Source organism: Lynx canadensis, chromosome E3 (genome assembly GCF_007474595.2).
Source record: "Lynx canadensis isolate LIC74 chromosome E3, mLynCan4.pri.v2, whole genome shotgun sequence".
NCBI classification, from domain to species: Eukaryota; Metazoa; Chordata; class Mammalia; order Carnivora; family Felidae; genus Lynx; species Lynx canadensis.
This window is the reverse complement of record NC_044318.1, coordinates 25,336,223-25,356,822: the sequence shown is the minus strand read 5'-3', so window position 1 is coordinate 25,356,822 and position 20,600 is coordinate 25,336,223. Positions and strand designations below refer to the sequence as shown.

The following is a 20,600-nucleotide window of genomic DNA, read 5'->3' as shown; positions in this document are numbered from 1 at the left end:
TTTCTGTAAAATTATCTCAAAATAAAAGGCTCTTACTTTTTTTAAAAGAGAGAATCCCACCTAGACATAACTTCAAAGGAATTTCAAGCCTGAAAAGTAAACAGTAACCTCATAAGTTAAGAGTTTCTCTCAAGTTCAAAAATCTGGTTGGTCTCAGACTCCTCCACAACGACAAACAATAAGAGACCAGGTAATACCTACAGAGCCTTGCCAATAACTCCATAGTCAGATGAGGGGTCATTCACATTAAAAACACGAGAAATACATTCTCAAGTATAAACAGTCTCAAAACCCTTAACATCACAATAACGTTCCTTAAGGTACCACATATTAAAAGCAAGAGCTTAATGAGTATGTAATAGAGTGGCAGTGAGCTTAGACTGATTTAAGCATGCAGAAGAGCACCTGACAGCTTGAAATTTGGCTGTAAAACTAATTACAAACATTTCATTTTTTTTTTTTAAAGAGATGGATGAACGATACAATGTAAAAGAACATGAGTGAATAAATGAATGATGGGATTTCAAACACATGATTAGATGAACAAAACCAGACAGGGAGGAATGGGGACAAACGTACTAAACCCCCCCTTAAATTCCTTAAAAGGGATTATGGTAACTTAACCCAGGTTTAATTTTGTCTTTGAAAAGATAAAGATAATTAAAACTAAATCCTGGGGTGCCTGGTTGGCTCAGTTGGTTAAGTGTCCGACTCGATCTTAGCTCAGGTCATGATCCCAGGATCATGAGATCAAGCCCCTTAGCATGGAGCCTGCTTGGGATTCTTTCTTTCTTTTTCTTCTTTCTTTCTTTCTTTCTTTCTTTCTTTCTTTCTTTCTTTCTTTCTTTCTTTCTTTCTTTTTCTTTCTTTCTTTCTTTCTTTCTTTCTTTCTTTCTTTCTTTCTCTCTCTCTCTCTCTCTCTCTCTGCCCCTCTCCCCCTAAAATAACAAAGTAAATAAAAATAAAAACTAGAGGTGCTTAGGCAGCTCACTTGGTTAAGCATCCTTTTTTTTTCAATATATGAAGTTTATTGTCAAATTGGTTTCCGTACAACACCCAGTGCTCATCCCAAAAGGTGCCCTCCTCAATACCTATCACCCACCCTCCCCTCCCTCCCACCCCCCATCAACCCTCAGTTTATTCTCAGTTTTTAAGAGTCTCTTATCCTTTGGCTCTCTCCCACTCTAACCTCTTTTTTTTTTTTTTTTTCCCTTCCCCTCCCCCATGGGTTTCTGTTAAGTTTCTCAGGATCCACATAAGAGTGAAACCATATGGCATCTGTCTTTCTCTGTATGGCTTATTTCAGTTAGCATAACACTCTCCAGTTCCATCCATGTTGCTATAAAGGGCCATATTTCAATCTTTCTCATTGCCACGTAGTACTCCATTGTGTATATAAACCACAATTTCTTTATCCATTCATCAGCTGATGGACATTTAGGCTCTTTCCATAATTTGGTTATTGTTGAGAGTGCTGCTATAAACATTGGGGTACAAGTGCCCCTATGCATCAGCACTCCTGTATCCCTTGGGTAAATTCCTAGCAGTGCTATTGCTGGGTCATAGGGTAGGTCTATTTTTAATTTTTTGAGGAACCTCACACTGTTTTCCAGAATGGCTGCACCAATCTGCATTCCCACCAACAGTGCAAGAGGGTTCCCGTATCTCCACATCCTCGCCAGCATCTATAGTCTCCTGATTTGTTCATTTTGGCCACTCTGACTGGTGTGAGTGGTTAAGCATCCTTAACTCTCAATTTCAGCTCAGGTCATGATCTCACGGTTCATGAGTTCAAGTCCCATATCAGGCTCCGTGCTGATAGTGTGGAGCCTGCTAGGAATTCTCTCTCTGCCCCCTCCCCTGCTCTCTCTCTCAAAATAAATAAATAAACTTTAAAAAGAATAATAAAATGTTAAAAAAATAAAAGTTAAAAAAAAATAAAAACTAAACCCTTTATAAAGACAAAATCAGATTTGAAAGGAAATAGCCAAAACATAAATTAAAATGACAGATATAAAAATCAAACATCACAGGGGCACCTGGGTGGCTTGGCCGGTTAAGCGTTGACTCTTGATTTTGGCTCAGGTCATGATCTCACTGTTCATGAGTTCGAGACCACTATCAGGCAGAGCCTGCTTGGGATTCTGTCTCCCTCTCTCTCTGACCCTCCCCAACCTGCTCTCTCTCAAAATAAATAAAAGTAAACTTTTTTAAAAATTATTAAAAAAATCAAACATCATATATAACAAATATAATAGCTTAAACTTTCTTTTTTAAGGATAAAGCACAAGGTTGGAAGAAAACATAGCAAAATGTCAACTAGATGTTAGATTATAAATTACTTTAGCTTTCTTCTTTATCCTTTTTGGTACTTCCTAAGTTTTTTACAATAAAAAACATCACTTTTTGTGCAATAAAGAATTGAGCTTTGGGGCACCTGGGTGGCTCAGTTGGTTGAGCATCCGACTTCAGCTCAGGTCAAGATCTCACAGTCTGTGGGTTTGAGCCCCACGTCAGGCTCTGGGCTGACGCTCGGAGCCTGGAGCCTGCTTCGGATTCTGTGTCTCCTCCTCTCTCTGCCCCTCCCCTGCTCATGCTCTCTCTCTCTCTCATTAATAAATAAACGTAGAAAGAAAAGAAAAGAAAAGAAAAGAAAAGAAAAGAAAAGAAAAGAAAAGAAAAGAAAAGAAAAGAAAAAAGAAAAGAATTGAGCTTTGCCCAAAGAGACGGTCTGGCCTTTGCCTTCAGCTTCTGAGAGGCAATGTTATACTTAATAGGAGTATCTTTCTCTGGAGGTCTTATGTCATAATGAATAGTCTTAACAATGTGACTTAGGGTGGAGGCTTTGGGTCATGCAGAATCAGTGCACCTGGAGGCTGAGATGAACTACAACGGGCAACCAATCATTCAATCATGCCTATATAACAGAACTCAAATAAAAATTTGGGAAGCTGAAGTTTAGCTGAGCTTCCCTGGTTGACAATATTTTGTATGTATTATCACACATTGATTTCAAGAGAAACATTTTCTGACTCCACCCACATTAGAGGACAAACATTTTCTGACTCCACCCACATAAGAGGAGGATAGAAGCTCTGTGTTGGCATTTCTCCTAGAATCTGCCTCATATGCTTCTTCCTTTGGTCAATTTTAATCTGTATCCTTTTCATGTAATGAACCATAACTGTGAATGTAATAGCTTTCAGTGAGTTCTGAGTACTTCCAGTAAATTACTGAACCCAAGGGTGGTCTTAGGGATCCCTGACTCGCAAATGGTGTTAGAATTGAGGACAGTCTTTTTTTTTCACTATTCCCTCTAACTCTGTCATTGGCTAACCTCACCATTGGCCAAATTTCCTCCACTTGCATGAACAGAATAAAAACTGGGTTAGAGTAAAACTACTCAAATCAGTAAGAGTCAGTCATGATTTGGTGGCCAGTCATCCCTGGAATAAACCAACCCCTCAATGCTAGTTTCGGTAGCCCCTCGACAAGCCTAGGCTTACTTCATAGGTGATAGTATTCAAGTTCTGTTGCCCAGAATTGTGTTTGTTCTTTCCACTTTCTTTCCGTTGCTCTTTCAGATCAGTCAGTAACTGGAACACCTGGGAAGTGATAAAAGATTTTTCTGAGTAAATGTGAGAAATGTATTTCATGAGCAATGATTTTTTTAAGTTTATTTTATTTATTTATTTATTTTGAGAGAGAGGGAGCAAGCAAGCAGGGGAGGGGCATACAGAGGATCCCAAGAAGGCTCCACACTGTCAGAGCAGAGCCCAATTCAGGGCTCAAGCTCACGAAACATGAGATCACAATCCAAGCCAAAACCAACAAGAGTCGGAAGCTTAACGGACTGAGCCACCCAGGCACCCCTTAAGGTCAATGATTCTGAAGGATAAACAGAATAGTACGTCTTTTCTTTCAAACCCTCCCCTTAACTCTTCATTAGAGCAAATATGAGTCTGAGAAGCATCTGACATTTTAAAAATGCTTTTATCTAAGTCAAGTAATCCAAATTCATTAGTTTACTGAAATATTTCAAATGTTTCCTTATTAATATACACCATATCACTAATTTCCTCTGATCTCAAAAATATATTAATATTTGAAAGTAAACTTTCCTAAAATATGATATCTCAATAGATGTAGACAACGAATTTTCTAAAATTCAACATCCAGGGCACCTGGGTTGCTCAGTTGGTTGAGCATCTGACTTCAACTCATGTCATGATCTTTGGTTTTTGAGTTCAAGCCCCACATTGGGCCCACCGCTATTAGGACAGAGCTCACTTGTGGATCCTCTATTCCCCTCTCACTCTGCCTCTCCCCCACTCACACTCTCAAAAATAAAAATGAAACATTAAAAAAAATTATTTTAACATCGATTTATGATAAAAACTCTCAAAAAAGTGGGTAGAGAGGGAACATACCCAATGTGTAAAGGCCATATGTGACAAGCCCTAAGTTAACATCATACTGAACAGTGAAAAGCTGAAAGCTTTTCCTACAAGATCAGGAAGAAGTCAAAGATGCCACTCTTGCCCCTTTTATTTTTTTAAATGTTTATTTTTGAGAGAGAGAGAGAGAGAGAGAGAGAGAGAGACAGATCATAAGAGGGTGAGGGGCAGGGAGAGGGAGACACAGAATCCAAAGCAGGCTCTAGGCTCCAAACTGTCAGCATAGAGCCTGATGTGGGGCCTGAACTCACAAACCGCAAGATCATGACCTGAACCAAAGTCGGATGCTCAACTGACTGAGCCACCCAGGTGCCCCACTCTTGCTCCTTTTATTCAACACAGTATTGGAAGTCCTTGCTAGAGCAATTAGGCAAGAAAATAAATAAAAGGCAGCCAAATTGGAAAGAAAGTGGTAAAGCTGTCACTATTTGCAGATGACAGGATACTATATATAGAAAACCCTAAAGACTCTACCAAAAAACTGAACTAAAAATAAATTCAGTAAAGTTACAGCATACAAAATCAATATACAGAAATCTATTGCATGTATACATGATAATAATGAACTACCAGAAAGAAGCAATCTGTAGCAATCTACAGATTCAGTGCAATCTCTATCAAAATTCCAATGGCATTTTTCACAGAAATAGAACAATCCTAAACTTTCATGGAACCACAGAAGACCCTGAATAGTCAAAGCAATCTTGAGAAAGAAGAGCTAAGCTGGAGGCATCATGCTTCCTGATTTCAAATTATACTACAAAGCCACGGAAATCAAAACAGTATTGTTACTGGCATAAAAACAGACATATAAATCAATGGAATAGAACAGTGTGTCCAGAAGTAAACTCAAACGTATGTGGTTACTTAATTTTTTTTAAGTTTATTTATTTTCAGAGAGAGCGCAAAAGGGAGAAGCAGAGAGAGAGGGAGAGAGTGAGAATTCCAAGCAGGCTCTTCATTGTCAGCTCAGAGCCTGACAAGGGGCTTGAACTCACCAATCACAAGATCATGACCTGAGCTGAAAACAAGAGCAAGACACTCAACTGACTGAGCCACCCAGGCATCCCTGTGGTTAATTTTTAACAAAGAAGCCAAGAATATACAATGGGGAAAAGACAGCCTCTTCAATAAATGGTGCTGGGATGGGGAGCCTGGGTGGTTCAGTGGGTTAAGAGTCAGACTCTTGGAGTTCGAGCCCCACATTGGGCTCTGCACTGACATCATGGAGTCTGCTTGGGATTCTGTCTCCCTCTCTCTCTCTGCCCCTCTCCCACTTGTTCTCTATCTCTCAAAATAAATAAAAATAAACTTCAAAAAAAAGATATTGCCTTAAGGATTAAATGGTATCCATTCATATTTAAAAAATTTAAAAAAAGGTACTGGAAAAACTGGTCAAAAGGAAGAGAATGAAAGTGGACCACTACCACATAACCACACAGAAAAATTAAATGGATTCAAAATTCTTCAAATGGATTCAATTCTTCAAAATGGATTGAAGAACTGAATGTAAGACCTGAAGCCATAAAGCTCCTACAAAAAACAAAGGAGGTTAAGTTCCTTGAAATCAGTCTTGGTGATGATTTTTTTTTTAACACCAAAAGCAAAGGCAACAAAAGCAAAAATAAAAAAGTAGGACTATATCAAACTAAAAGACACAGCAAAGGAAACCATCAGCAAAATGAACAGACAACTTACTAGATGAGAAAATATCTGCAAATCACTTATCTGATAAAAAGTTAATATCCAAAATATATAAAGAACTTATACCCAAAAACCAATCTGATTAAAAAATGGGCAGGGGACCAGAATAGACAATTTTCAAAAGAAGATATATGGATGGCCAACAGACACATAAAAAAGATGCAAAATCACTAGTCATCAGGGAAATGCAAATCAAAAAAATCAAACGAACTATCACTTAACACCTGTTAAAATGGCTAATACCAAAGAGACAAGAAAGAGTAAGTGTTGGCAAGAATGTGAAGAAAAGGAAACCCGTGTGCACTGTTGGTAGGAATGTAATTTCGTTCAGTCACTATAGAAAACAGTACGGAGGTTCCTCAAAAAGTTCCTCAAATAGGGGCGTCTGGGTGGCTCAGTTGGTTGAGCATCCAACTCTTGATACTGGCTCAGGTCATGATCTTGGTTTGTGAAACTGAGCCCCGCAACAGACTCCATGCTAACAGTGCAGAGACTGCTTGGGATTCTCTCTTTCTCCTTCTGCCCTTCCCCTTCCCCCTCTTTCTCAAAATAAATAAATAAACCTAAAAAAAATTTTTTTGCACTAAGTTTTTAAAAAAAACAGGATTCTGCTTCAATAAAATGAAAATCTACTAAATTTATACCTGAAAAAGAAAAATTATGAGGCAAGAGTTAAATACAAATTTTACCAAAAAAAAAAAAATAATAATAATAATGCTATAGAACGTTGGAAGTAAACTCTCCCGACAAGGGAAAAACGTGTGTTAGCACTGAGGAGCATGGGGGGGGGGGGGGGGAGATATAGCTTTCCTGTTTTAGAGATTACACCAGAGAACTGAGGGAAGTATAGGCTCATAGAGCATACTACATACAATGCAACCTGTCATTATTTTTTCAGCAATAGTGTCATGAGCTCCAATTAATGCAATGTTTCCCCAATGGATAAAACACCCAAATACCCAGCAGAATCCAAACTGGACAAGGAAGTTCCTAAAAGCCGATGGCTTGACTCACAACCATCTCCTTCCTATTATTAGTAGCAACAACTTAAGGAAGGAGTATGGCCAACTGTGTTAATTCCACTATCTTCTATCTTCATATCACACAATGGAAACTCCAATCTCCTAGAGTTTTCATGAATTGATATTCTAGAAAATGAAAACTTGACCGTGAATGTATGAATCGTTCTTTCTACACCCAGAGTTAACCTATCAGATGTACCAAACAAGACACAGGCAAAATAGAAGGTAGACAAAAATAAATAATGTTATTATCTTCCCTCTCACCAACTTTTTTCCTTTTTTCCTCCCTTTCTTCAGCAACCCAACCCTCAAGTCCCCAGATTTCAAATCTTTTAGTTCCTACTAAATTATTCATAATGGTGCATCAACTAAGCACTCATCTTCAGTGTGGTGTTAATACTTATGAGACTATTATGGGGATCAAAATAATAACATAAAAGCATTTTATAGGCAAAAAGTGGTAATTAGGAAAAGGCATTAAGTATTTCAATGGAAAACTTTCACAGACAGAAAACAGTTCCGAATAGATGCTTCCATCCCATAAAGGCATATAAAATGAAAATCTAAAATCTTTGGGATTTGGGGAAGGTTGCCTACTATAAAGTCTTCCCAGCTTCCCTGAATTACTATGTATAATTTACCAAGCTTATAATAATTCCAAGGTCCACCAGATGGTGCCATCTGTCCTATTTTAAAGTGGAAAATCCAAATGAATTCAGTCATTTTTAATTAAAACTAATTCAATAATCTTCAGAAGCAGAGGACAAACTACCAAAGAGGAAACTATAATAGTTTATTTCAAAGCTATTTACCTCATAATTACTGAGCAGAGCAGAATTGGCATCCTTCCTGGAAAATAAAGTAAATTGTTGTCAGTCTGGGCACACATTCCTTTGTGGAAATTAAATATCTGTAAAATACCTGTGTCAAGATTCAGTAGTCCACTTCAGGAATTTAGGGACTATAAACCTAAAATTGAGAATGTCCTAAGTCCTACTGGTTTAGCTGGCAATGAACAATTTCAGAGCAAACTTCCCTCTTTACAGCCACAGTATATCACATATCCATTACTAAGTAGGTGACCAAAACACAATGCTTACCCTTAGTCTACATAGGCAGAAGTTAAGTCAGTCATCTGGGAGAGAAGTTAATTGCGGGAAGAACATGGGGCAAAACCAGAGGATTGGAAAGGGGTGTCAATGAACAGTGAGGGTGCTAGAATTAACTGGAGAAACAGTGCTGTCTCATCCCACAGCCTTTCCCCAGTACCATCTAACTCCCACCAGTTATCAACATCTTGGGCAGGCAAGTCCTCCTGCTGAATCCCCAGAAATGGAATCATTAACACTAACATCGCTGCTGGGAATCCCAACAATGTCAGGAATCCTGCTAGATATCCACAAAGGTGTTCATCTTCTGTATCAATTCAACAAGTAGAGTTCATGTGTCAAGTAGTGGTCAAAAGCGTGGTACCCCTGTGATCAAGGCAAAATGTCATCTTTCATGTACGAGTGAGCACAGCAATGTGACTTGTATTCAATTAAAATCAAGCCATTCTACAATACCACATCAGAAGTATTTACTGTTTTTAACAGTCCAGAGGCAGTATAGTGTGATAATTAAGAACACAGTTATGAAACCTGAAAAATCTGGGTTCACATTCTAGCTTTGACACTTATAAGGTATGGGAGTTTTAGGGAGTTTATTAACACTCCTAAGCTTCCCCATTTAAAATAAAAAATGGGGCTAAACTAGTACCTAGAAGGACAGCCTGGATTCTAAACCCAGCTCCACCGAACATTAGAGCTCTGTGAATTTAGGCAAATTACTTAACCTCTTTGTGCTTAAATTTCCTCACCCATAAAATGACAATTATAGTACTAACCACATGAGATTATTTACAGGATTAAACTGAAATATGTAAAGTACTAGAACACAGTAAGTACTCAAAATGCCATCTATTACCACTGCCTGTGTTACAACCATAACTTCTTCCTACCTCACAGAGCTATTAGGAGGATGAAATGAGACAACAAATTTTTGAAGTGTAGCCTCATTCCTGGTATTAAGATCCTCCTTAGTGGAAGGTTATTAGTTTTTAAAGATACTACTTCACTGAATTCTCATTAAAAACCCTGTGATGTAGGAATTATTAGGACTCCTTCTTTATAAATGATGAAATTGAGGGGCTCCTGGGTGGCTCAGTCAGTTAAGCGGCCGACTTCGGCTCAGGTCATGATCTCGCGATCTGTGAGTTCAAGCCCCGCGTCGGGCTCTGTGCTGACAGCTCAGAGCCTGGAGCCTGTTTCAGATTCTGTGTCTCCCTCTCTCTGACCCTCCCCCGTTCATGCTCTGTCTCTCTCTGTCTCAAAAATAAAAAAACATTAAAAAAAAATTAAAAGAAAAAAAAGAAAAATGAGACTGGACAAATAGAAATCGGTAATGCAGAATCCTAAAAATTCAGGAGGATGTCTGGACTTGACATAATGTAAAATAAAGACTACAGTTTGTTATTAAACCAGGAGCAGAGCTGTGTAATGAAAATGCTCACATAAAATTTCAAAAACGTGGGCCAAAGAGGTGGGTGATTTCCCTAGTCAATCAATAACGGAAAACGAGCAGGTGGCTACCATAAGGGTCTGACCTGAGACTTTGGTCAGCAGCACAGTGACGTCAGCTCTAATCAAGTCAACATGTGAACCTTACCAAATGCTACTGGTCATTCAACAAATAGCTGAGATTTCACAAAAAGTGTTGCTTTGCCCAAATAACCACAATTGCACTCAGGTCACAAAGAATATCATACTGAAAAGTAATCTAACATAGGAAGGATATGCAGAATCAGTGTATATGATATGCTTTACTTAAAACTGAAAATGACAGGGGCACCTGGGTGGCTCAGTCGGTTAAGCGGCCGACTTCGGCTCGGGTCATGATCTCGCGGTCCGTGAGTTCGAGCCCCGCGTCGGGCTCTGTGCTGACAGCTCAGAGCCTGAAGCCTGTTTCAGATTCTGTGTCTCCCTCTCTCTGACCCTCCCCCGTTCATGCTCTGTCTCTCTCTGTGTCAAAAATAAATAAACGTTAAAAAAAAAAACTGATAATGACAAGTGAAACCACATGTCATCTTTGCCTACTCAATCAAGAAGTCAGCCCACTAGGCTTTTTCCTATCTTTGCTTGAAATTGAGTTAAAACTCCCTGTTTGCCCTAAAATACACTGTAACTAAGAGATCCCTTGCTGGAACAGACTGGAAAATAATACAAATGTTATTTTTCCTCAAGGCTAAGGGGTCACGTGTCACTGTTACAACTTCACTTCCAAATCATGGCCTCTCCTCTGTCATGGAGAATATCCCATGCCTTGGGAAATTTGTCCTTGGCTATTCCAAGTTATTGCCCCACTGCCTGAGCCGATATTGTTAACGCAAGAAGCCAAAGAACATCATTTGTCTTTACTAAAACCAATATACAAAGGAGAGACACTCTCTTGTACATGTGTTTTAATGAACCTTTGTTTGGGGGCCAGGAGAACAATGGATGTTTAAACAAGTACCACATCTTAGAGATTCTGGTTGGCAGAAGGTGACTTACTAATTTATTCTTATATTAGGAAGATAAATAATTTTTTTACCCAGTAAATACTAATAGAGTAAATGCCAATATGTGCTGGGCTTTCCTTTATTCAATTAAAATGTCAATGGGCATAATAATATCTACCTTTTATAAAACGGACTATGTTCATTTCAATTCCTGAATGAAATGTATATATTGATAAATTTTTTAAAAACAGCTTTTATCCTACTATAACCACCACTAAGTGGCAGGTTGCTGGGACCAGGGTATGGCAAGACTGGACAGACATCAACTAAATCAAATGATCTAATTTAATAGCACCAATGATGATGTGATGCACTGAGAAAGACACATCCCTTACAGCAACCCTGTCAAAGAATTTTTAATTTGAATCCAGTCATGAGGATATAACCAGACAAATCCAAGTTAAGGAACATACTTTAAAACAAATGGTTCAGACTCTTCAAATATCAATGTCATTTGTAACAATGTCAGTGTCACAAAAACAAGTTAGGAAACTTCTTAAAGGAGATTAAAGAACTATGACAACTACAAGTTGTATGAAAATTAAAAATGTATGATTCTTGAAAGGATCTTGAATCGGTGGTTAAAAAAAATCCAGCTAAAATGACATTGTTGGGACAACTGGAGAAATTTTAATATAGGCTGTAGTTTAATGATACTGGTACATCAGTGCTAAATTCCCTGGGTGTGACAATGGTATTGCAGTTAAATAGAATACATTTTTATGACTGGATAAAATGACACGGTATCTCCAACTTTGAAATGATTCAGTAAAGAGTGTGTGTGTGTGGAGAGAAAGAGAGAGAGAGAGAGAGAGAGATTAGGCAAATATATCAAAATGTTAACAAACGGTGACTCTAGATAGAGGGTATAAAGGTATTTATGGTGTTCTTTTTGCAACTGTTCTATGGGTTTGGAATTTTTCAAACTAAAAAGTTGAGAAAAATGGAAATGTAAAACTAAAGAATTCTATAATGTTAAAAAAGACAGTAGTATAACTTACAATTAAGGACATAAAATGCATTTTCCTCCAATGTTTTTTAGGGTGACTATAATCTGTCAATTATATATTTACAAGCCATTGTTTCTACTGAGCAGGAATTATCTGCTCTCTATGTAACTTACACTTCAGTATTATGTAATACATTCACAAGCATTCAGACTTCTAGAAACTCCCCACCTACACAAAACTTCATATTCTCCTTCCTAAAGGACTTAAACTAGTACTGATTTTATTTACACAGATGTTTAAAGCAAATATTCCAAGTGAATTTTAAAGATTGTTTGAATCTATATTTACATGTAGGAGTTACTTAATCTCCTTAAGTAATGAATTAGTTGACTGAAGTTGACTTGCTATTTGAAATGTAATGTGTAATTTTGCTTAACTTGCTGAGTCATTTAAGGGATGCAAACAACTACTTTGGAAGATCGAATTCTGAATAAACAGAACAAAATGATCTATTGGCAGACCTTTCTTTAGAAACACACATACACATACAAACAGCACCTTTTAACTGCCACACAGTTAATTTACGCATGCAATGATGAACAGAACTGCTCAAATTCTCCTATGTTCAACCTTTGATTCAAGTCACGTTCTGAAAAACTAAAGTACAAGAAAACTGGGCAGCCTTCAAAGTCAATGAACTGTTTAATCTGTAGCATTCTCTTGGGAGCTAGCAAAAAAATATCCTCTTTCCAGTCCTGTTACAGGACCTGTTCAGCTAACTTCTCTAAATCTCAGTATTTCCAGCTGTAAAATGAAGGAATTCTGACATGATCTCAAAAGGATTATAGAGAAGATAGTCCATTTTCCCTATGTATATTAAATTCAAGAATAAAAGAGTGAACACAAAGCTTTCCAGGTATATAAACAATCCCAAGGCATTAGACAAAGTTACCCAAATAGCAAATACCTTATATATACCAATAGTTAATTTTCCTATGAATATTTTGTAACCTTTTACCCGAGGAAAATGTATCCAAATGAGGGTGAACAAGTTTTTATTTTTTAAATTCTAGCACTCAATCAAATAAAGCATAACTATTCATCACCTTAAAAAAAAACTTATAGGGGCACCTGGGTGGCTCAGTCGGTTGAGCGTCCGACTTCGGCTCAGGTCATGAGCTCACGGTCTGTGAGTTCGAGCCCCGCGTCGGGCTCTGGGCTGACAGCTCAGAGCCTGGAGCCTGTTTCAGATCTGTGTCTCCCTCTCTCTCTGACCCTCCCCTGTTCATGCTCTGTCTCTCTCTGTCTCAAAAATAAATAAACGTTTAAAAAAAAAAAAAAAACTTATAGTGTATGTCTACATGTATTATTCACTCAGTAAGTATTTACTCAGCAACTGATGGAAAAAAAGTAGTAAAAACTCAGAGAAGTTTTCCTTTCATGCCTCCTCCCTCCAGGTCCTAGGAATGCCTGAGAGAGGTACAATGTTTGTCCTCGTAGAGACTCAGGCTCCTGCTAAAGATGCTAAGGACCACACCTGCCAGAGATCATACCTCATATTGGTGGCCAGGCAGGAACTAAAGTTAGGCCTCCAGACCTTTCCATTTCAGGGGTCCTTCCACTCTCTGGAAACCTCACTTTCCCATAAATCGCTCACTGCAAAATTTTTGACTAGTGTTAATAAGTCAATGAGTTCTTGGGAGAAATGGATAGGTTGCTTTAGGAGAAAAAACTCTTGATTCAAACCATTTCACTTAGGAAAATCAGAAAATGCTCAGCAATTAGGAAACTAGCTAACTCAATTATATGAATTAATTAAATTATCAAATTAATGAAGTACTGTTATATTATTTAATTCAACAACTATCTGCTGAATGCCTAATGCATGCGTCCCTACCTTCATGGACCGTTCTCAGGAGGGAGACAAGGCACTAAACAGGTAAACATTCATCTATTGTTACCACTTGTAATTATTCAAAAGAAAAGTAAACTATGGTGCTTGTAAGAGACAAAAGGACCTATTTTAGATTGGCTAAAGAGGAAAAGCAACATTCAACTTGAACTATCAAAAAGATAAAGAGGGAGCAGGACAAACAGAAAAGTATACCAGGCAGAGGGAACAGTAAAGCAAAGGTCCTGAGGTAGTAAAGGGCTTGGAAGATTACAGAAACTACCTGCCAGTGGAAAGTGTGTGTTTAGGGGTGGGGACAGTAGCACAAGAGAGGGTTGGTGAATAGGTGAGGTTATACAGGGTCATATAGGTCCTAGTAAGGAATGTGGATTTCCTCTTAGTACAACAGAAAGTGAACAGTTTTAATAGGGGATGTGTTGATCCAATTAATATTTTAAGATTACTCTGTCTGCTGACTGGAAAACAGAAGAGGGGGGGACAAGAGTGGAAGCCAAAGGCTACTAATCTAGACCAGAGATGACAGACTACATTTAGCTATGGAGATGGTGAAAAGTAACTGTATACAAAATATACTGAAGGTGGAGATGACAGGTCTCACTGATGGACTAGATTTAGGGGTGAGGAAGGAGGGCTTGATTTCTGGACTAAGCAATTGGATGGATGATGAGAGAAAGGGTTAGAAATACACTTTTGGGAGTCATCAGCATATAAATGGGTAAAATGACCAAGGGGAGGGTGTGAAGAGAAAGAGGTCCTGGGACTGAGCCGTAAGATACCGCAACATTTAAGCCAAGCAAGGGAGGAAGGATAAACCAGGAAAGGAGACTGAGAAGCAGTCCTTGATGTAGCAGAAAATGCAGACAGCATGTTGCAAGGCCCAAGTTTCTAGAGTTTTTCGTTTTGTTTTGTTTTTTCAAGTACAATTGACAGTTTCTGTATCAACTGCTGCTAAGAGATCAAGAAGATTGAGGACAGAAAATCAACCTTTGAATTTGACAAGATGGAGGGCTCAGATAATCATCACAAAACCATTTCTATAGATTGGTGTGGATAAAAGCCCAACAGACTGAGAATGAGGGAATAAAAACACTTCTAAGAATGAGGGTGTAAAAACACTTCTAAGCAGTTTTGTTCTGAGGGGAAGCAGAAATGGAGCAATAAGTGGGCAGGAATATGGGGACAAGGAATTTTTAAAGATGGATAAATTAAAGCGGGACTGTTTAATGACAGTGAATACTCTAGTAAAGAGGGGGAAATTGGAAATAGCTTTGGCTACAGTAATATATCTGAATGTTTTTCAAGATGTAGATTAAGCCCCATTAATGAACTGCAAAATCAGTTTAGTGGGTCAGCCTTCTTTTTTAATTTTTTTAAATGTTGTTATGTATTTTTGAGAGAGAGAGAGAGAGAGAGAGAGAGACAGAGCATGAGCAGGGGAGGGGTAGAGAGAGAGGGAGACACAGAATCTGACGCAGGCTCCAGGCTCTGAGCTGTCAGCACAGAGCCCGACGCGGGGCTCGAACTCACAAACTGTGAGATCATGACCTGAGCTGAAGTCAGACACCCAACCGACTGAGCCACCCAGGTGCCCCATCATTCTTTTTTAATAAGAAACAATATAACAGTGTACTGAATACAGTAAAAGTATTTCACGAAGCTTTCATTTGTTACATATATATAATTGTGTTTTTTAAAAATCTGAAAAATAGTAGTATACATGACCATTAAACATGAAGCAAAACAACACAAAGGAAAATGTGAGTATTAAATAATCAATGCCAAAGAGAACACGATATGGGTATGCCTACAAGTTAATGTGAACCATGGAAAAACCCACAGGCGGAGCAGCAGCAAAAACATCTGCACGCAGCACAACAAGCAAACATCATACACACGAAGAAGTTTCTGAGGTCCCAGTCCTAGAGCTCCAGTACTTCCTTCTTCCCAGAAAACCCGCCCCTTCGCTTGCAAAGGCGAACTGCTGGGCAAACTCGGAGAGGCCTTCTTCCCAGTTAGGGCTCCCCAAGGTAAGCCCCAAACTCTAATCCAGCACTTCTCCATCTCTCCTGCAGGTACCCCCAGGGCGGACTCAGGGCTTTACACCGTCTAAGTCCCCGCCGGAACACCGGGCTGAGCTCCCCACTGGGAACCAGGTCACGCTAGGATATGAACGATGGAGGAAGCAGGCACACTGATAGACCGTCAGGCCAAGCCACGCTGGGCCCCGCGTCCCAAGCACAGGGTGGGAGTAGGGTCGAAGGTTCCGAGAAGCAGAGCGAGGGTCCCTTTCCTCCCCGCCTCCCGCCCCAAGCCTTCCCCAACCACGCCCCCCTCCCACGCTCGTACAAGGGGCGCTCCAAGCCCGCGCCCTCGGCTCCCCTCGACCCAGCCGTCCCCAGCTGTGGACACTTGCGCTAGCCCGGGAACGCGCCCTGGATGACTTACACTTCCATGTCGACCCCGAGCTGTCGCCTCCGCCCGCCAGCACACACGCAGCCTCACGCTACGCGGCCACCGCTTCCGCCCTCCTCACAGCGCACCGGGTAGCCGGCTCCGCGCGCCGCGGGGCACGTCGGGATCGCCGCGCTGCATGCCGGGAACCTGGCGGACCGGGCCGGAGACCTCAATGCAGCCAGACTTCTGTGCACTTCACGTTGCGGGGCTTGAAACTGTTGAGGGACGCCTGGTGGAAGCGCAAGGCGGCTTTGTGCTGCTGGAAATGTTCTGTTTCATGATCCTGATGTTGGGTGTGGCGCCGTGTGTTCTGTTTCTGAAAATTCAGTGAGTTGTCCACTTTTATGTATGTTGTAATTGAATAAAACGTCTTAAAAAGTGAAAAACCCTCAGCCTCCCTTCTCGTTATCACTCTTCTTGAGAGCTATTTGGCGCGCGCGCGCACACACACACACACACACACACACACACAACTGTAAGGGTGCCTGGGTGGCTCAGTCCCTAAGCGTGGATTTTGGCTCTGGTGATGGTCTCACAGTTCCTGAGTTCGAGCCCTCTTTAGGCTCTCTGCTGCCAGCGCAGAGCCTGCTTGGATCCTCTGACCCCCTCTCCCTCTGCCCCTCCCCTACTAGCGCTCACTCGCACTCTCTCAAAAATAAAAAAATAAACATTTTTTTAAAAGCTGTAAGGGTAAGACTCTGACCTTCCAGCCTTTCTAGGAATTTATCTAAAGGGAATTATCAGGGGGCGCCTGGTTGGCGCAGTCGGTTAAGCGTCCGACTTCAGCCAGGTCACGATCTCGCGGTCCGGGAGTTCGAGCCCCGTGTCAGGCTCTGGGCTGATGGCTCAGAGCCTGGAGCCTGTTTCCGATTCTGTGTCTCCCTCTCTCTCTGCCCCTCCCCCGTTCATGCTCTGTCTCTCTCTGTCCCAAAAATAAATAAATGTTGAAAAAAAAATTAAAAAAAATAAATAAAGGGAATTATCAGATGCTTGAAGAAAGGTGGTTTTGTAGTGATATTTTTTTCAGGGAGATAGCCTGAGTATCCATCAATGAGGAATTGATAAATCATGTTTCAGCCACCCAGTATTATATATACGACCATGAGAAATCATGTAGCATATTTGTTACGCTAGAGGAAATGCTTAAGATAGGGTTTTTAATTAAAAGATAGAAAATGATGTGGTGTTACTCTAATAATCTAAAGAAAAATGCACAGGGAAAAAATACCTAAGGGCACGTGAGGTAGAGCCACCTAATGTACTATATTTTATGTCTTCAAAAAAACAGACATGGAAGGTTCATTATCTTCTAAACTTTGGATATGTCTGAAATAGTTCTTAAAGACTGGAAGGAAATAGCCAAAATATTAACAATAGCAAGTGTCTTTAAATGATATGTCAATTGCAGGGTGGCTGGGTGGCTGTCAGTTAAGTGTCCAACTCTTGATTTCAGCTCAGGTCGTGATCACATGGTCTGTGGGATCAAGCCCCACGTTCAGCATTCAGCTCTGTGCTAACAGTGCAGAGCCTGCTTGGGATTCTCTCTCTGCTCCTCCCCTGCTTTCTCTCTCTCTGTCTCAAAAATAAATAAGCATAAAAAAAAAAAGATATGTATGGGGCGCCTGGGTGGCTCTCAGTCGGTTAAGTGTCTGACTTTGGCACAGGTCATGATCTTGCTGTTTGTGAGTTCCAGCCCTGCATCAGCTGTGCTGACAGCTCAGAGCCTGGAGTCTGTTTCAGATTCTGTGTCTCCCTCTCTCTCTGCCCATCCCCTGTTCATTCTCTGTCTCTCAAACATTAAAAAAAATTTTTAATGAGATGTCAATTGCTAATTTTTTCTGCTTTTTTATAGTTGTATCAGTTATCATTTGCTAAATTCATTCTCTTTGCAAGGCACTTACTAAGCACTTTGTTATTCCATTACATTAACAGTTGATGGTGCAAGCTTTGCAGTCAGATGGCCTGTGATTCTGTTTGCCTCCATCACTTTCTTAGAGGCTGTTGGACCTTGGGAGATTACTTAACCTCTCCTAACCCCAGTTCCCTCTTATGTAAATCATAGGTCTGTTTGGTAATCTTTATAAAGTACCTGACACATAGTAAGTGCTCAGCAAATATTAATTACTGTGACAATACAACTATGACACTCTGGGGTAATTCTTTTGTTATTCAAATTTTAATATTGAGGAAACTGAGGCAGGCTTGAAGACATTATGATTTACCCAAGATCAGTCATCTAGGAACTTGTCCACTAGGGATTCAAATTCAGGCCATCTGAACAACTGTAGGAGGTGTATTAAATTGTTAATAGTGACTGATGATTGGTTAATAGAATGTGTTATGGCAAAAAAGGAATTGAGTACTGATACCTGCTACAACATGGATGGCCCTCAAAAACATGCCAAGTGAAGAAGCCAGACACAAAAGACCACATTCTATATGATTCCATTTATATGAAATGTCCAGGATGGCAAATCTATACAGACAGGGAGTAGATTAGTGGTTGCTTAGGGATGGGGAGTGACAGCTAATGGACACTGAACTTTCCAATTTTAGTATATGTGCTACCAAAGCAAGCACATGGACACTGAATTTCTTCTGGGGGAAATAAAAATTTCCCAAAACTATGTTGTTATGGTTGTCCATCCCTGTGAATATATCAAAAAACACTGCATATACAATTTTAAATAAGCAAATTGTATGGTATCTGAATTTTGTATTCAATGAAGCTGTCAAAAAATTGTTTTACTGGTATTTGCCTGTGGGGGTTAGTTTGGAAGAGAAATAAGAGGAATTTTTAGCATTTAACTTTACACACTCAGAACTTCAAAAATGTTTTTCAATGCACATGTTATTTTCAAATTATAAAAAATATTATTTTAGGGCACCTGGGTGGCTCAGTTGGTTAAGCATCCGACTTCAGTTCAGGTCATGATCTCACAGTCCGTGAGGTCAAGCCCCGCATTGGGCTCTGTGCTGACAGCTCAGAGCCTGGAGCTTGCTTCAGATTCTGTGTCTCCTCTCTCTCTGCCCCTCCCCTGCTCATGCTCTGTCTCTCTCTGTCTCAAAAATATATTAAAAAATTAAATTTTTTTTTAGATATTATTTTAAAAACAACTAATTTACTTTAAAAAATCAGCAGGTAAGTAAATGCCACCCTAGACCCAGCTGGTCTGATTTGTATAGAGGGTCCCCTGTAACTTCTTTAAGGCCAGTGGGCCCCACAAAGCAGCACTAACGATGCTTGTTGTGTATTCACTTAGCAAATATGTAGCGATGGCCCATTTAGTGGTGATGATACAAATACGAATAATCCACACCTCCCGCCCTGGCCAGCTGACAGCCTAGTTGGGGAACCAGCTCTGGACATCAACAACTATAATACACAGTGTTTAGACGCGATGAAGCAGAGGAGAGAATGACTAATGAGGTGGAGAGGCGTCTCAAAGCCAGGAGTGTTTGAGCTGGTTGTGGGGAGGAGCACCCAAAGCCAAGGCTTCAGGGATGGGCTCCCACAGAAGAGGGGTCAGTACCTCTGAGGGCCCCATGATAAAATAGCTAAGCTCCAGGTTCTCCAAGGGAAGCCACCCTAAGACTTCGAGGACCATATGGAGTCACTCTGCCTATTCTCTAAGGGCAGCCAAGCAATCAGGAGTGAGGCCCTTTCTCCCAAGGGAAGGCTGCCCAAAAGGACCTTGTGCAATGAAATAATCCAGCCAACAAAGCTGGGCTAGTCAATGACTGAAACTCCTCCCTAGCCTGTCCCCACTCAGGGCCTCCCTGTAGCTCTCCTAACTTGAGACTGCATTAGGAGTCTCATTCTTCGCTACCCAAAGTATAAAAACCTAGAAAATGGCTTTTTTTTTTCTTAACAGCTGGCTTTTTAGGAAGGACCATGTACTATATACAAAGGCCCAGAGCATAAGCAAGCCCTGTGTGTCTTCCATGGGGAAATGTCCTGTTGAACACAGAGCTGTTAGGTCTAGAGCTCAGAAGGAAACTGGCAAAAACTTTTGAAGGTGTAAGTAGCTCAGGTTGAAGTCTTTGAGGTTAAGTCACCCAGGGAGAGTCCAGAATAGTAAGACTTACTTGGTGCTTACCAGGTGCCACCGAGTTGATCTCAGCTCTTCACGGGGGTGTGCTAATTAATCCCCTCAAGATTCCATGAGGATGTGTGCATTAGTATGCTCTCATTTACTTCCCTCAGGAATTCTCAGAGTTAAGTACAATGATCAGCCCATTTCACACAGAGGAAAGTGAAGCTCAGAAACGAGTTACAACGTGTCAAAGCCAGGGTGCTCCCTCTTCTCTGGCCAACTCCCAACACCCATGTGCACCGGCACTACCCCAACTTTACCTCTCAGTTTTAGGACCTGCAACAACTGGGATGCCTCCCTGTTCTGCGCTAGATACTTTAGATGCACCAAAGTGGAAAGTGTAGGGGAGAGAGGCCAGGCGAAACTTTCATTCTTCTGAGGCAAATCCCATGCAGTATTCAGTCCT

At 40.4% G+C, this 20,600-nt stretch overlaps 1 protein-coding gene across 4 annotated transcripts in view; it reads right to left on the bottom strand.

Annotated features, from left to right (window-relative positions):
* The window catches only part of LOC115504097 (CGRP receptor component), a 46,757-nt gene extending 30,543 nt beyond the window's left edge, over positions 1–16,214 (bottom strand). Inside the window, exons 1-3 of one of the 4 annotated variants that reach the window (XM_030300785.2) lie at positions 16,089–16,214; positions 7,996–8,032; positions 3,507–3,605 (exon numbers count right to left, since the gene is read on the bottom strand). In XM_030300785.2, the coding sequence (XP_030156645.1) occupies positions 3,507–3,605; positions 7,996–8,032; positions 16,089–16,096 (144 nt within the window). In that variant the 5' untranslated portion in view covers positions 16,097–16,214. Of the gene's footprint in view, positions 1–3,506; positions 3,606–7,995; positions 8,033–16,088 lie in introns of those variants that run through there. The other 3 variants (XM_030300786.1, XM_030300787.1, XM_030300789.1) reach the window with 3 other exon arrangements.
* Between the last annotated feature and the right edge of the window lie 4,386 nt (positions 16,215–20,600).